The 16,290-nt window shown below is 37.0% G+C and overlaps 4 protein-coding genes across 8 annotated transcripts in view; 3 read left to right on the forward strand and 1 right to left on the reverse strand.

Annotated features, from left to right (window-relative positions):
- Positions 1-510: 510 nt before the first annotated feature.
- Positions 511-1,109, forward strand: LOC129236971 (uncharacterized). Its single transcript, XM_054871306.1, has 2 exons — positions 511-572; positions 638-1,109. The coding sequence occupies exons 1-2, from the start codon at positions 511-513 to the stop codon at positions 1,107-1,109; spliced, it is 534 nt and encodes a 177-aa protein (XP_054727281.1).
- Positions 1,110-1,622: 513 nt separating this feature from the next.
- On the forward strand, positions 1,623-5,920 carry LOC129239592 (minichromosome maintenance domain-containing protein 2). Of its 2 annotated transcripts, XM_054875203.1 has the most exons (7): positions 1,623-1,739; positions 1,803-2,526; positions 3,385-3,852; positions 3,901-4,289; positions 5,092-5,327; positions 5,396-5,663; positions 5,723-5,920. In XM_054875203.1, exons 2-6 carry the CDS (start codon positions 1,894-1,896, stop codon positions 5,656-5,658), a joined length of 1,989 nt encoding a protein of 662 aa, XP_054731178.1. In that variant the 5' UTR covers positions 1,623-1,739; positions 1,803-1,893; the 3' UTR covers positions 5,659-5,663; positions 5,723-5,920. The 2 variants fall into 2 exon arrangements, with proteins under 2 accessions (XP_054731178.1, XP_054731177.1); XM_054875202.1 differs by having other exon boundaries at positions 5,396-5,920.
- Positions 5,921-5,933: 13 nt separating this feature from the next.
- Positions 5,934-16,290, reverse strand: part of LOC129239590 (pleckstrin homology-like domain family B member 2) — a 92,305-nt gene continuing 81,948 nt past the window's right edge. For 3 of the 4 annotated variants that reach the window (XM_054875200.1, XM_054875198.1, XM_054875199.1), the window contains exons 9-11: positions 10,937-11,400; positions 10,714-10,846; positions 5,934-6,687 (exon numbers count right to left, since the gene is read on the reverse strand). In XM_054875200.1, coding sequence (XP_054731175.1) covers positions 6,511-6,687; positions 10,714-10,846; positions 10,937-11,400 — 774 coding nt within the window. In that variant the 3' untranslated portion in view covers positions 5,934-6,510. Of the gene's footprint in view, positions 6,688-10,713; positions 10,847-10,936; positions 11,401-14,834; positions 15,149-16,290 lie in introns of those variants that run through there. The other variant, XM_054875201.1, reaches the window with a different exon arrangement.
- On the forward strand, positions 10,016-10,686 carry LOC129239593 (RING-box protein 1-like). The gene has a single exon (XM_054875204.1). It carries the CDS (start codon positions 10,164-10,166, stop codon positions 10,542-10,544), a length of 381 nt encoding a protein of 126 aa, XP_054731179.1. The 5' UTR covers positions 10,016-10,163; the 3' UTR covers positions 10,545-10,686.

Here is a 16,290-nt window from a genome sequence, read left to right on the forward strand (position 1 = left end):
TTTATTAAGAGCATTATAGACTACGTAGTCTTATGATACATTTAAACAGGGAGAAAAATAGAAAAAATTCAAAACCAATACGGCACCAATTTTTTTCTCAATTTAAATAATCCGTTATCCGATTACGTGATGTTGTTGTAGCAGCATAAACATTCCCCGTGCATATACGAGGAACGCCGTTGGTTGGTTTATGACGTTTATACCATAGAAGTTTTGGTTGTGTGTTTATGTATAATTCTACTAAAGGCCAATCTATTAATAATTCTATTATAATCTAATCATATAATCTATATTCTATCATAATATAATATATTAATTAATGAATGCGTCTTGGTCCAATTTACTGAATTTGTCTGCCTATTTACTTAGAACTCATTCATGCATCTCTGCACACATTTGTTTTGCAACCCTGTCTGCCTATGGGGTTGTCAAAATTATGTTCAAATCTTTAAAAAAATTTTTCCTCGCGGGTAATTTGTTCCATTGCATTAGTCGGATGCAATTTTGAATATGTCTAATGCAGTTACCTCATCAGCTCGAAAGGATAGTGACTCCTCTCAAATTTCCCAATCGTAAGAAATGTCTAGTGGATTAGCAGATTCATGTGTATTCAATATTAGTAAACCAATTTTCACAGATTTCGCGATCAGAAACAAATCGAGGCATTTATTCGACGAAAACATTTTATCAAAATAATTGAAGGCGCAGTCGAACAATTTACGAAAAAGTATAGCGAGGGCAAGAAACCAGAAGATGCTCTAGGTGCTTTACTGGTGCCCCTATGCCTTGAATACGCCGATTTCATACACAATAGTGGCAATATTGATCTGCTGCATTTGGCTGTGGAAGAACCACTACAATTTTTAAACGCCGCTAAATATTGCGTATACGCACTTGTTCGAGATCTTATTAAACTATCTGGAAGTACAGAAGAGCGTGGCGCACTTAAATCCATAGATATTGATCAGGTGCATCTTCAGCTTCGTTTCGTCGGTTTGCCGCTTCAGGAAGATTTGCACTTCGCACACTTTAGAAATCGCTGGCTGCCAGGGCTTTCGTGGGCAACGGGAATTTTGTCGGCAATTTCTGAACCTCAGTCGGCAATGTGAGTTATCTTTAACTACTTCAATATGGTTTTAGTTTTTCAATGTGTACTCGTAAAATCTCAAATTAGGTGCAAGTTTTTTTATTTTTAAAAATCCTTTATTTGTGGTATATAGATTACCAACCATTTTTAATAGTTATAGGTTTAGAACGGCGATACAATTTTTTTTATTGCACTTACATAGAGAAAAAAAAAATTTCTTGGTAGTAATCAAAGGCTGCCTCAGTTACTGCCTACCACTGGCCATTGTATACAGGCGCTAGCTGTATTAAGAATCTCAATTTATATATTGTCTTGGAATGCTCTGTACTAACAATAAGTGGTAAGCATTATTACAACTAAACATATCTTGATTACAGTTTACAATCGACATGGTTTTGTGCGACCGGATGTAACCGAAATAAAATCAAATCCGACTCAACAGATGGTAAAGTAAATATTAATATTACTGCTTAGTATTAAATTGTTATACATTTAGCGCCTACTTGCAACATTTGTGGACGTCAGATGAACGAGTATACAAAATTACGTGTAACTGAAAATTATCATCTTCTGCGCATACTCCCAGCTTGCGGCATCGAAACCCCCAGAGTTGTGAATAAGATTTTTCGTGCACTCACTGTGCAGGCCCGAGGTAAAAAGTGCAATTATCAAAATCAACTGGAATTAGTAAATTTTAGGTGTCTCATCATTTCAGAGCACGTTCACGATTGTGATCTGCGTCTGGGTAACAGATATATTGTTATAGGCTACTACGATTACACACGCGCTGGTCAACTGTTTCAAGCATGGAGCGTAACGACACATTAGAAAGCACATTTGCGATGAGTCTGCGCAATATAACCGATCATGAATTAGACGCCTTATTGCACTTCGATAGTCCACCGCCGACTCTTCGATTCACACACAGCTCTCAACAGCAGCAAATGAATGATGATCATAGAGAAGCAGATGCAACTTTTAGTATTTTGGAATTTAACCGGGAAGAGCTTCCCTCACAAATGAGTTCACAAGATGGGGGCATAAATTATTTCCCAGACGATTTAGATTTTACTCTTAATTTTTCTCAAGAAGCTGCAGAAAGATCTCACTCTGTTATAATAAATTCGCTGGAATTAGAAAGTATTGATTTGAGTAATACCGAATTGAATGAATTTCCGCAAATTAATGCTGCAACACCAAGAAATCGAGATTTAGTTGACACCGAGGTCTCATATTCAAAGAACATATCTACGTGCGATCAAAGTAATGCAGAACGGAGAGAATCTGTCGATGAAGTGATCAAAAAAGAACTTCTGGATATAACTGTATTTGAAAATTTTTCCAGCGATGATGATTTTGCCTCTTTTAAGGATGTGGAGTTAGATTCATCTTCCGAACTTGGACTTGAATGTATCGGAGAAGCGAAATTAAAGCGAATGGTAAGAAATAAGTAAAGTAATTTAGGATCTACTTCACGTGAACGAGTCTGATTAATCACTTTCTAAAGAAGTAATTTATTGCTCCATTTCTAAAATTTAAAACAAACTATTCCAAATAAGGTCATTTTACGTTCATTTCTTAAAATTAGAAATTGTAAGTGAGCCTGTCCATTTTATTTACACGTGGGTTCCCTAGTCTAATGTGCCTTGATGTTATTGTTGAAGCAGCATAAACAATCCGCATTCATGTACGGGGAATGTCACTGAAGTGACAGTCCTTGGTCGGATATCAATCGTCGTTCCGGTTATGTAGAACCGACTGTCATGGGAACGTGGGGGCCGTAGTCTAATGGATTTGTGTGTAACTGCCGTACTTTAGGGTCTGGGTTCGAAACTCCTTGTGGGCATGAAACACCAAATGATAGAAAAGTTTTTTTTTCTAGCAGTGGTCGTCCCTCGGCAGACAATGCGAAACTTCTGAGTAGATTTTCGACATGTTAAAGCTTCTCATAAAACTCCAACTGTCATTCGGACGTAGCATAAAACTGTAGGTCCCCGAATTTGTGAAACAGCATTAAGACGCACACCCCAAATGGGAGGATAAGCTCGGCCAAGCACCAACTCCAATTATATATAAATATTGTAAATTGCGTTCCCACGACAGTCGGTTCTATGTAACTGGAACGACCCGGATCTATATTTGGTTAAGGACTGTCACTTCAGCAGCATTCTCCATTATATGAATGGGGAATGTTTATGCTAATACAACAGCAACATTGTAAATTTTTATTTGTATAATATATTCTGGAATTACAGAAAAGCCAATTAAAATGTTATTTGTAAATTTTTAATTTTTAGTGCCTAACTCAGATGGAATCTCCAAAGCAAGAGCACTTTCCAATACAAATACACACATCATGCCCAGCACCGATTCGCGTCGAGCAAAGTCCGGCTTTGCCCAGTACTATTTCGCCTGGTAATCAAATGAACTTGACGGACTCGCAAATAACCACCCAAACTGATGCCATAGATTACAGAGTCAATACCATCAACAAATCGAATCCCTCAGCTCAATGCTATAAAAACTCATCGCATGCTGCGACTTCGCACACTAGCGTGATAACAAATTCCCCGGATTACAATTCAACGGTCGACGCCACTATGGTGCCTGCTTCGGTGAAACAACTGTACGATATTGTGCGCGACCAATACTCTGATTTCGCCTTTGTTTACTCGTTAAGCGCACAGCTATGCCAAGATCGTGTGCCAATGGATTGCTTCGTCAACTTAAAAATGGGCCTATTGCTCAGCTTAGCATCCATTAGCGTAGGTACTTCAGGAATTTTTTTATACCTGCACTAATTACGTTTACAGTCAAACCCAGATCGTCCCCCTGTACCGATAATTGCGTTTGGCAGCGACACTTATATGGCCAACTTCTTGCTCACCAACGTAGCGCAACTGGCAGCGCGCTTTGTTGGACCAGCCGACGACGTAAAACCGACATCCAACAGTACTTATCGCAACTGTAATTGGTTAGTAGCCGATCCGATCATATTGGCGAAGGGAGGTGTTTATTTCGTCGGTGATTGGTCGCGTTTGAAGCTGACGCGAGCCGATCAAATTTTTCGCATCATCGAGTGCGCACGAGTTCCTCTTGATCGCTCATCACAAACGTGTCCATTGGAGTGTGCCCTTTGGACACATTGGCGCTCATCCAAAGGTGATGCTAAGGATCAACAAACATTTAACAAAGTCGTTAAGTAAGTATGTTCATATGTGTGTGTATGTACTTATGTATTCACATATTCGTTGTATTCATTCAAAATATGGTTTTGTAATGTGAAATCCAAATTAACGTTGATGTTACTAGTTTTTACTGAATTTGTCCGGTTGGACACTGCTATGGCCGCTTTTTATGCGGCAAAGCACTATTAATGGGAAGAGAGCCATTCCTTGCCATGAGACAACACATTATGAGCAGACACCAAACAATCTGGCTAATCAGACTAATCCTTATTGGGAGGGTCCCATCTTAGTTTTATTCAGGGAACTGGGTTATCGTTATGAGTAGAGCGCGCAATAGATCTTTAGGTCGAAGTGCAAACCTGCAACCCTGCAACCCTGCAGAATGATCACCGTCTTCGTTTGCCATCGTTCTCGCCAATCTTCGCTATCTTCCAATCACTCAAATCCAGAGCTTCCTCAGGATCCGTACGGAAGACTGAAATCTAAGCTCTGGACCTTGGTTGGGGATGTCTTCCCGGAGGACCACGTCGAGACGAGCCCTGGCCAGAGCTTTCCTAAACGATTGATGGTCTGGGTGTAAACATCCAGGGACCTTTGATCTGCGCATCTTACCAGTTTGACGCGGGATTGAAATCATCCCGCATCCAAACAACTGTGTGGAGACCCTGGATTCTTTTTAAGAAGAATATACCCTCTATAAATTCTTATTTTCCATAACCTATCTGAAAAATTCTATGATACCAAAGGGATAAAACTTCCCTTTTTTTAATTTGTTACACTGTGTAGTTCTAAATTTTTGTGATTTTTTCCTCACAGAATTTTCGGCATTCCCATTTGCATGGACGACGACGATAAACATGAGGTGCTCGTGGATTACATTCTAGAACAGTCGTCGGTGAGCGTCTTCGAATCGACTGTGGATCATTTGTCAATTAGCAGTGAGGACATGCGTCGCTATTTAAGGACAATTTCCAGCCGTTCTGTAGATCTGACACCGGAAGCGTCGCACCTTTTGCAAAAATACTTTGTAACATCTCGCTTTGCGCGCCCTGGTAAAAACAAAATTGAGCACAACGTGAAAAATAAATATTTTAATGCCTACACATCTATTCATCCCCAGAATGCCTAACTAAACAAGCTTTTGTGGTATTGAAACAATTTGCCGAGTCCTTTGCGAAGTTATGCTTCCGCCACGAAGTATTGGTTTGCGATGCCGTTGCAGCTTGTTTCATGTGCGAACGTTTCATACGTAGCATTTTCGGTGTGACCGAAGACTCTCCGCCTGCATTTGAATCACACAATTTTGTGGGTTCTGTGGATGCGCATATGCTAAAATTCCAAGAATGGCTAAAAGCCTACATCAAAAAATTTGACGATAAATGACTTAGGTAAATGAGAACAAATGTACATAATTAATGTTTTCTTACAAAATTACATTTTATTTTAGAATCATACTTTAAGTTAAACGTTTTCAAATAGGTTACAGATTTACATAAACATATGTATGTATGTATCAATAAATATGCTTAAGTATACATATGTATGTAGTTTAAAAACTTCCGATTCAACGAAATGTATAAAAAATACTTGCGTCAATACAAAAATGTCAATACACATAAGGCTTTAGTTCAGTTTCATATAAATAAATTTCAAAAATAAAAATAGTTCACAAAAAAAAAAAGCAACGGAAGTATTTAATGCAAATTATTGAAAAGGCACACATATGTAGAAACATATTTATATTCAGTTAGTTATGATCGGATGCTCAGAACATTCATTACATGCAAAATAGTGGTATTTGATTTAGATTTCGGCTCCAATTCTCTTTTAAAAAGTTTGAGCAATAGTTCCAATTCTTCAACACTTAAGCATAACTTAAATCTCTTTTAAACTAGGGGGTCGTGTATACATTAAAAATGTAAACTGGTTTCCTTGAATCAATATAAAATATTCATATATATATATATATATATATATATATATATATATATATATATATATATATATGTGTGTGTGTATATATACATATATGTATGTCTGTATATGTGAGCAAAAATTCACTCTTCAGCAGTTACTCGGATAATTTCGAATATAATTGGCTTTGGTCCTACGTAAGATACTTTTATACTATATAATATTAGTGTAATAACTCTCGCTAGCCTTACCTTACTATTTTACAATAATTATTCAAGTGCTTACGATTGCTAGTATAAATCATGGTACAAGTATCCTAACTTAGTAGTCTAAATTTCCTTGAGCTCCGGTAATAATGGCATCAATCCATATTCTGGCTGCCGCATCCGATGCCGCCTGTAGATGGTAGCTGCGCTTTTTCGTCTTCACAATGAAGGTGCAGTGAGGGCGTCCACTCTTCGAGGCATTTAAGTGATCCAAATACACTTCGTCGATTGTCTGGAAAGACGAAGAAAAAGAGACTTTATTTATTTATTTATTCTACAGACAAATCCTCCAGCCTATATTAAAAATGTTTTCGAGTATTTAGTTAGAGATTGCACATAATTGATGCTTAAAATTATACAAATTTTGTCTAAAGTCGAGGTTAGAATAGGTTTGCAGAATTGAAGGCGTCCCACCATTGATTCATTGAAGGCATAGTTATTTTTCTATACTGTTGGTCGACAAATAAATGAACTTGCCTTAAAAATTGTGATTTTTTCAAGTTTAATTAAACTCAGTAGCTCACTGAAATTTGTGTTGGAATTTAATTTCTTATTGTACACGAAGAAAGCCGAAAAGCATTGAATTGGCAACTAAGTAATTGCGGATTTTTTTTAGAAAATCAAATACAATTTCTTCTTCTTCTTATTTTATTATAGGTTTTCACTTGTTTTTCTTCACACAATTACATATGTAGTTATAAATTACAAAGTATTATTAAAATTCAAAATGGCGAAATGTTATTGTCCTGATGTCGAAATCCAGCTTTCGCGCCATCTCTTTGGTGGTCTTCCAGGTCCGCGCTTTCCATATGGTATATAGTCCCTTGCTATTCGGATAATTCTGTCGTCACTAGCTCTAGAAACGTGATCATTCCAAGCTCGTCTTCTTGTTCTTATAAACTTCACTACGTCATTAACGCCAGTTTCGTCACGAATGACCTCGTTTCTAATGCAGTCAAGACGTGTTTTTCCTACGATGGATCGTAGAACTTGCATTTCAGCTGTTCGCAGTAACTGTTTTGTTTTTGCGTTTTCAGCTCGTGCTTCAGCTCCATAGGTCGGATTGGTCTTATTACAGTCTTGTATATACGCGTCTTGCTTTCAGTGGTCATATATTTGTTCCACCATACAACATCCCTAATGTCACCTGCAATACGTGAGCCCTGCATATATCTCTCTCTGACTTCCTTAATAATGTCGCGGTTACTGGATATTTCTATCCCCAGGTATTTAAATTTCATAACATGCTCTATCATCGTCCTTTCTATTTCAAGTTTGCATCTGATCGCATTCTTGGCAACTACTAAACTTTTTGTTTTCTCTCTGGAGACCTCCATATTAAACTGTTTGGCTGTAACTATATTACAAACTTATGTAGTAATCTTTGCAAATTGTCTTCAGAGTCCGCACTTAATATGGCATCATCTGCATAACATAAAATTCGTATGCTCATGTTATTAAGACGATACCCATCTAATGTCTTGATTGAATGGCTTATTTGGTCTATTATTGTATTGAGGAGTATTGGGCTCAGCGAGTCTCCTTCTCGTATTCCGCTTGCACATGGAACTTCGATGATATATTTTCCATCTATTCTTATTTTTGTTTTGCAATCACAGTTCAGGTTTTCAATGACGGTAAGAATGTCTGCTGGTACACCTTGTTTGGCCAAGTTGTTCAAAACATCTTGCAGTTTGACTCGGTCGAATGCTTTTGTTAAGTCAACAACAATTTTTTCATGGAATTAAATACTTTTATTCTGTGATGCCCATTTTGATCAATAACCTTTTGCCATCTTTCAGGCAGCATCATAATCCCACGCTCTTAAAACTTCTGGTTTGTATTAGCAAAAAACTGAATCAGGAACGATTTGACATCATCATTATTGAAATTTTTACTATTCAAGGAGTTTTGTAAAGATCGAAACAAACAGTAATCAGATGGTGAAATGTCAGGATTATATGGTGGATGTGGCAAAACATACCAACCAAGTTCCAATAATTGCATATAGCCAAGTTGTTTAAAGTGATTTTCAATGGATGTATGTGATTCATGAAGCTTCTCTGCAATCTCACGTGTTGTACTGTGACGATCCGGATTATTGCTTTGATTGGGCCGTCATCAACATCAATTGGACGACCAGAGTGCTTTTCATCGTGGAGTGAAAAATCACTAGAACGAAATTCGGCAAACCAATTTTGACACTGCCGTTCTTTTAAGCCTTCTTCACCATAAACAACAAATAACTTTTTATAAACTTGTGTTGCGGTTTTCCCTTTGCTGAAGTAAAAAAGCAAAATATGACGAAAATGTTCCTTTTGATTTTCCATTTTTCAAAGAACGAAACCGATCAAACAACTTTTTTTACTGATTGGCAGCTGAATTGCCAACTATCAAATAACAAAATGTGTTTTACATTTGTAAAACGTCTGCAAATCTAAAAATTGAACTGAAGCCATCTACGAGTGAAATCCGCAATTACTTAGTTGCCAACCCAATAGATTCGTCTATCTTCAAGAGCTTGCAGTCCAATAAATTTTCGTCTGCCTACATAAATAGGAAGACCTTTGGGCCAGCGCAGCTTATACAACGCAAATTTAGCAAAAGCTTTTTAGACTCTTTCAATCTTATTTATATGGCAATGGCAGAATGGGTTCCATGTTAATGAACAATATAGTCGATTTTGAACTAAGGAGACGTAGAGTCGTTTCAAAGTCAAGGGATCCGAAAAGTCTTGCATATGACGACGGTAAAATCCAATCATAAAAATAGCTTTTGGTTTAAATAGCTTTAGTTTAAACAAGTAGGAAACCGTTAGTCTGCCATTTATTGTTGATAAAATCCCAGTTTGATTCAATTCTAAACGTATAATGTTTAAGCAAGTAGTCGTGAAGACACTGATGAGATCTAGGACAGAATACATTTTCGAATACTGGGACGGACAGTATACAGACAAACGTGAACGGCATTCATCGGGTGGACCTTACTACCTTCTTAAACGCCCCACCCCCGAATACCGTTATCGGGGTTCAATCACCAATAAAAAAAATAATCAGACTGTATTTCTGATCTACCGTTAGATGAGTTAGACGAAGACGACCGGCGACCACACCACACAGACTGGGTTTAAAGTAAGCTGCTACAACAACAACAACTGAACTCCCCTTTCAAGCGGAGTAAGCGGTTTCGATCGATTATGCTATTATATGTAAATATAATTGGCGCGTACATCCTTTTTGGGTGTTTGGCCGAGCCCCTCCTCCTATTTGTGGCGTGCGTCTTAATGTTGTTCCACAAATGGAGGTACCTACAGTTTCAAGCCGACTCCGAATGGCAGATATTTTTTATGAGGAGCTTTTTTATGGCAGAAATACACTCGGAGGTTTGGCATTGCCAGTTTTTCTTCATTTTGGTCTTTCACGGAGGTTCGAACCTACGTTCCGAATGGTAGTCACACACCAACCATTCTGCTACGGCGACCGCCTACACCCACACAAAATTAAATGTACTCAAGAAACGAAGTATCTTCCTTAACAACTCTGGCATATCTGTAGAAAAATCAGGCAACTTGTCAATTGTACCGAAATGAAATGTTTTTCATCAAAATGTTTCTCATCAAAATTTTCATTTCCACTAAATAACCTTTCCATTTGTATTTCATTGGAAATCGTATTTCGCTAAAACGTTGTAGTCCAAAAATCCTTCAATATGTCCAATAATAAAATGGAAGTGGATGAAACCGATGCCGAGGAATTTCAAGACATCGAAGAGTTCTCCGATGAGGTGCCGTCCTGCAGCAACACGCAGCCACAAGCAAAGCGTTTCGTCGTGAAAAACTGGCAGGCGCAGGCGCTCTGGTCCTGGGACGTAGCCGTCGACAATTGTGCCATTTGCCGCAATCAAATTATGGATCTTTGCATTGATTGCCAGGGAAATCCGCTTTGCTCCAACACCAAGGAGGAATGCACAGTCGCTTGGGGCGCTTGTAATCATGCTTTTCACTTCCATTGCATTTCACGTTGGCTCAAAACGCGCCAGGTGTGCCCATTGGACAACAAGGAATGGGATTATCAGAAATATGGCCGTTAGCTATCGCCGTCAGCTACCAAATCTAAACTACCAGCAACGCAATATTATTTTGTCCCATTTGCTAGTTTGTAACACTTCTCGCCAAATGTTTATTTTTTAAGCATATTTACCATATTTTGTGAATATCAAAATCGAAAATCAATAGTTTGCTGATTTATTCGAAACTCACCGAAAAATATGCACCTCCTCTGGGTTTCCGTTCCGACTTGTCTGCGTAGTAGATGAATGCGCTGCGTTGACGATCAAGCACGAACCATCGTCGCGCCCAGCCATGAAATGTTGCACCCAGTTTATGCAAATAACTGTAAATATTTACATTTCGCGCAGTTTTAGACAAATTCGTATAAACAAATCAAATAAAGTTATTGCAAAATTCGCGCGCGATCACTCACCCTCGACAACTGAAAGCATCGACAAAGACGTGCGGGCATAATGCAATCTGGTGTCCAGCTGACTCGATGTGATGGCGCAGGTTCAGATCCGGTGAAAATATTGGCAGGTAACGTGTCAATGGACGCTGATGCTTGGGCAGTGCACGTTTCCGTTCGCCTTGCGCACTACCGCTGCCGCTACCACTGGCACTGCCGCCCGACGTCGTCTCGTTAGAGTTGATGCTCGAACGCTTGTTGGCCACCTCATCGGCACTGGCCACACGCTCACTTGAGCAGATAAGGTTGCCTGTGGCTGCTGCATTTGCCGACGCTGTGGACAATTCGAAATTCGACTTGCAGGTACCTTTGTGGTCGTTGTCCAACAGGTCGCAGCTCAATTCCGAGTTGGCTTCCGATAGTGGGCGCGGACTGGAACGCGAATGCCGCACTTGTGTGTCTACGAACTCGGGCTGTGAGTGACGTTGCTGCAATTTGTTAAAAGAAAGAGAAAATAGCAAATGTCAATATGCTTAGGGTTTTCACTTTAGCGCTATTTATAGATGATTTCATTCAAAAATAGAAAAATACACCTACATACTTATATACTAAATATATTAATAAATACTTATGTATGAATGTGTGTAGGCACATACAAAGCTGTTACGAGTAAACTACAAATATTCAGTTGAGAATCGCAAACGTGCTGACTAACAGGTAGGGAGCGATGTGCCTTTTTGCTCTTCACACACTTTTCGGCGAGCTATTAATATACAACTAAGCTATGCACAGCCACTTGATAATTTTAATCACTATAGTTTTTTTTTTGGGTTGCAGCCAACGCATTATACTAAATAGATGACAGGATAAGAATGACTGCGCTAACAAATGGGCAGTTTTTACGAATGTCATAAACACCTACATACAAACACACAGTATATGCATGAATAGGCAGATATCTGAGGACCTTCAAAAAAAAATTCTAAGCATTTGCAATTAGTCTTTCACAGCTGTAGGTTAGTGTCCATCTTAATGAATCGGAATAAAAAACTTTAATTTTTCTAGGAGCTAAATTTGCGAACGTCAAGTCATTTTATTAAAAGTTTAGAGACATTTATTAGAGTGGGTCCTGAAGAAATTAAAAAAATTTTTTTTTATTGTAACAACGTTGGCCATAACCAGGTGGGTGAGACCATACAGTTTTTACTTAGAGTTCTTAGTTTCGCCCTAAGTCTGTTCTACCTTATCGGAACGACCCTGGTTTAAATCCTCTAAGCACTGAATGGAAAGAACAGGAATGTTTTATGTTAATACAACAAAAAATTTGCTAGGTATCATACTTTTCGAACGTTTGCTAGAGCTCTAGTGAAACTGGTTATTTTATAGAGTAGCCCTTGGTTTATAATTTCCAAGTGACGCGCCACAAAAAACGGCCAAACAACAACAACCTAAATTGTACGGTTGGCCCTGCCCCTTCTGTAGCTTGATTGATTATTAAAGAAAAACTAAGTGAAGTGAAGGTTAAGGTACACTCTGTATAAAAATATTGGAATGATATGAATAGAAACCCAAACTAGAAACGAAATAATATTGAAAAATAATAAATATAAATAATAAGAATGTGGAAAATAATATTTTAGTAGTGATATAATAAAAACTTATATTTAAGGGGTTATATACAGTTAGAATTAAAAAAAAAAATCGATTTTTTTCTTAATGTACATACATATATTTAAAAATACACACAGAAAATTTAATATCGTTCCGGTGAATATTTTCGAAGTTACACGCAAATTTGAAAAGGCGTTTCAGAGTGTTTAGAAGTACAGGGCCGGAGCGGCAGTGCTTACGCTTTCAAACTTTAAACGCGTTTTTCTTAAAACGGTGTTTTCAAAGTCAGTGACCAACATTACTCGAAAACGCCTAAGCCGATTAGTTTCAAATTTTAATAAAAGCTTCTTAAATATATTTTTTAGTAATTAATCGAGATTTTTTCTGATCGGTAATTTTTTTTTTTTAAACAATTTAAGGCCAAAATATTTATTTTGCTTATACCTTCGATTAATTACTAGATTTAACATTATTGTAACGAAATTTGTTTGGTTTTTTAATTTCAAAGGATCCAGTTCAGAGATATAGTGGTCACCGCAAAACGTTTTTTTTTTTTTGAGAGGAGCTCCCGGAGATCAGCTGTAGCTCCTTTCCAAATAAATATTTTTACTAATACTAAGTCTTAAAATACAGTCAAAAGATAACATAATATTTGTACAAATTTTTAGATCAATACATTTAAAAGTTTTCTCAGAAAAAATTCTGGAAATTTCGTTTTTTTCGGCTTTCTAACTGTATGTAACCCCTTAATGAAGTGAAGTGAAGGTTAAGGTAAACTCTGTACAAAAATATTGGAATGATATGAATAGAAAACCAAACTAGAAACGAAATAATAATGAAAAATAATAAATAATAATAATATGGAAAATTATATTTTAGTTATCTTATAATAAAAATTCATTTTTAACTTAAGCACCTGTTTCTCTAATCAGGCTCGGGAATACTGAATGTATTCATAAAAATACCAAAATATCTAAAATACAAGGTATCATCGTTCCCAGCGACAGTCGGGTCTACGTTACCGGACCGTCCCGGATTGATATCCGGCCGAAGACTGTCACTCCAGTTGCATTCCCTGTACATCTATAGGGAATCTTATGCTACTACAACAATATACTGCCGAATCCTACGCGTTGTTTTTCAAACGTATAGATCTTTCGATAAGGATTTCTAGTTAGTAAATAGTCCATGGGTACATTATCGTTTTTAATAATTCCCTTTAACGGCCAACTGCACATGCAATGCCGTAGTTACAACCGAAAAACTTATAAAGCAGCCACAATTCTTGAAAGTATTGAGTGAAATGTTTTTGACATATTTTGTCAGACGCTAAAGTTCGGAATTCATGCTTGTTTTGCATTCTCGCTTTATATTCGTTTGAATTTTGAAGCTATTACCAGCTAAAATATGTTGTTGTTGTTGTTGTTGTTGTTGTTGACCCGACTGTTGTTGTAGACCCGACTGTCGCGGGAATGGTCTACAGTTTTCTGCTCTTGGTATTGTTGTACCAGTATAAACATTCCCCATATGTACATGTACGGGGAAAGGTGCTGGAGTGACAAATGATTGGCCGGATATAAATCTGAATCATTCCGGTAACGTAGAATCGACTGTCGTGGGAATGTGAGTACTTTTTGTCTAAAGCTCTGCGTTATAAATCGCTTCACCTGTGTGAATAGGGAGGGAATCACATGCCTTAATTAGAAATGGATATTGGGATATCATACATATTTTGAAAAGGTTTGTTCGTGTATTTGATAATTGTGCTTTGAATCCGTTTTTCTTAATATTTTGGTTTTTTGGATTATGGCACTATTGAATGAGTAGAAACACAAAGTAAATGAGCGGTATATGAACAAGTAATTGGGTGTGGGCATTCGTTGTTTTGTTGTTGTTGTAATAGCATATATAAGTAATATTCTCCAAAAATTGTTTGGAAATACTGCTGAATTGACAGTCCCTGGTCGGATTTATCCCGTATTCGGATGGCAATTGCGTTTTACGAAAATTTTTTCATGACAGACACGCGGTCGGAGGATCGCCTGCCTGCCGAGGGATGACCCCTATAGTATTTTTTATGAATTTTACCATCAAATATTTCTACAAATAGCCGAGCCTACACTTTTATCACGACTCCGAATGACAAATGGTTTTCACGAAAAATTTTCATGACAGAAACGCGCACGGAGGGTCGACCCCTATAGTATTTACCACAAATTCTACCCCCAAATATTTATTTGTACAAGTAGCGATAAATTTAATTGTCTTTCCAATTTCATAATTTTATTATTATTTCATATTTCACACTTACTTGGAAATAACATTCTGTTTTATAGCGTTTATTTGAGTCAGCATGTCGATGCTTCACGTAATTCATCCACACTGACATGATTAATTTTTGTTGTATATTCCTTTACTTATGTATATATACAAAATGTACAATATATATATTTTTTTTATTTTTTGCCTTAGACTTTGAATTTTTAATTATTTATGTGAACGTCCAACTATACAATTTGTACTGGTCATTTATGTCTTTTGAATATTAATTAAATTGATTCACTTTTGCGCGCTGCGTACATAGGACTCGCGTTGAAAACTTTGGAACGACTGAAATTCGGATTTTTGTGCGATCATTTAGCTATTTGAAATGAGAATCATTTCCCCAGCGCAAATTCAAGAGTATTTAAAATAAGTTGTACAAAAATGTACATACATATGTAAGTATTTATGCATCGTAACGAAATCTCAACAATGCCGGAGATCTCGGACACTGTCCAGAGAAGTGTGAGCCAAACGCAGGAGACAACAACTACAAATTTTGCAACAGAACAATTCCCTCCGCCAGCACTCCCCTTTATGTACTCATCTGAGCATCAGTGATGAAGAATAAACGTTAACAATTCACTTAATTTCGATTCGAAATAATTGTACTCGTATCTAATTATATAAAATCAAGGTATATAAATAATAAAATATTTTCATTTTACGTTTTTGCCATAGATTATTAGAATATAAATACCCTTTTTACTTTCAATCTTAGTGTATAAATTTATTTCTTAGAACATTATATGCAAATTATTCCAAAGAAGTAATGCAAAACAATCATTTCAGTCCCTTCTAACTCCTGATTACGTGCTTGAATAGGTATAGCAATTAATTCATTATATTTAGAAATAATTACTTAAGATCAACAAAAGCTTCCCTTTTTCTGTAGCGCCACAACTCATGAAACCACTCCTTTTCTTCTCATTTTTTTGACAGGCACCTAGGTATGCAGTAGTGTGAGTGCTTGGATCTTTTTGCTTGAGTGTAGTGGGGGAGTTAATATGTCAAATTAGAATTTTGATAGTACAACATAAGGCGTTAGAATGAAATACTTTGCATAACTGCAAAATAAACAATCACCTTACGAATTGTATCTAAAATAAATAATATGTGTCTGAAGTACCGATTAGGTGTGAAATATTGGGTAGAGCGCTGCATGTGCAGTGCCAACTTTTCCATCACTGCTGGGCATTCCCATACCTTTGAGATAAATTGGCGTATTATTTAAAATTATTCTCTGATGAGTAACAGCATGTGAATTATCTGAGAAATGGAAATGGCGCGCTTTCTCATTCATCCACACATACATATGCTTACCATATATACATATACATATATATGTATATCTATGTAAAATGTTACGTTCGGATTTGGCCAATTTTCCATTTCAATTTTTATACTTTTCGCACTCATGACTAACACGTAAAATGTTTTGAAAA

Source organism: Anastrepha obliqua, chromosome 2 (genome assembly GCF_027943255.1).
Source record: "Anastrepha obliqua isolate idAnaObli1 chromosome 2, idAnaObli1_1.0, whole genome shotgun sequence".
Classification (NCBI taxonomy): Eukaryota; Metazoa; Arthropoda; class Insecta; order Diptera; family Tephritidae; genus Anastrepha; species Anastrepha obliqua.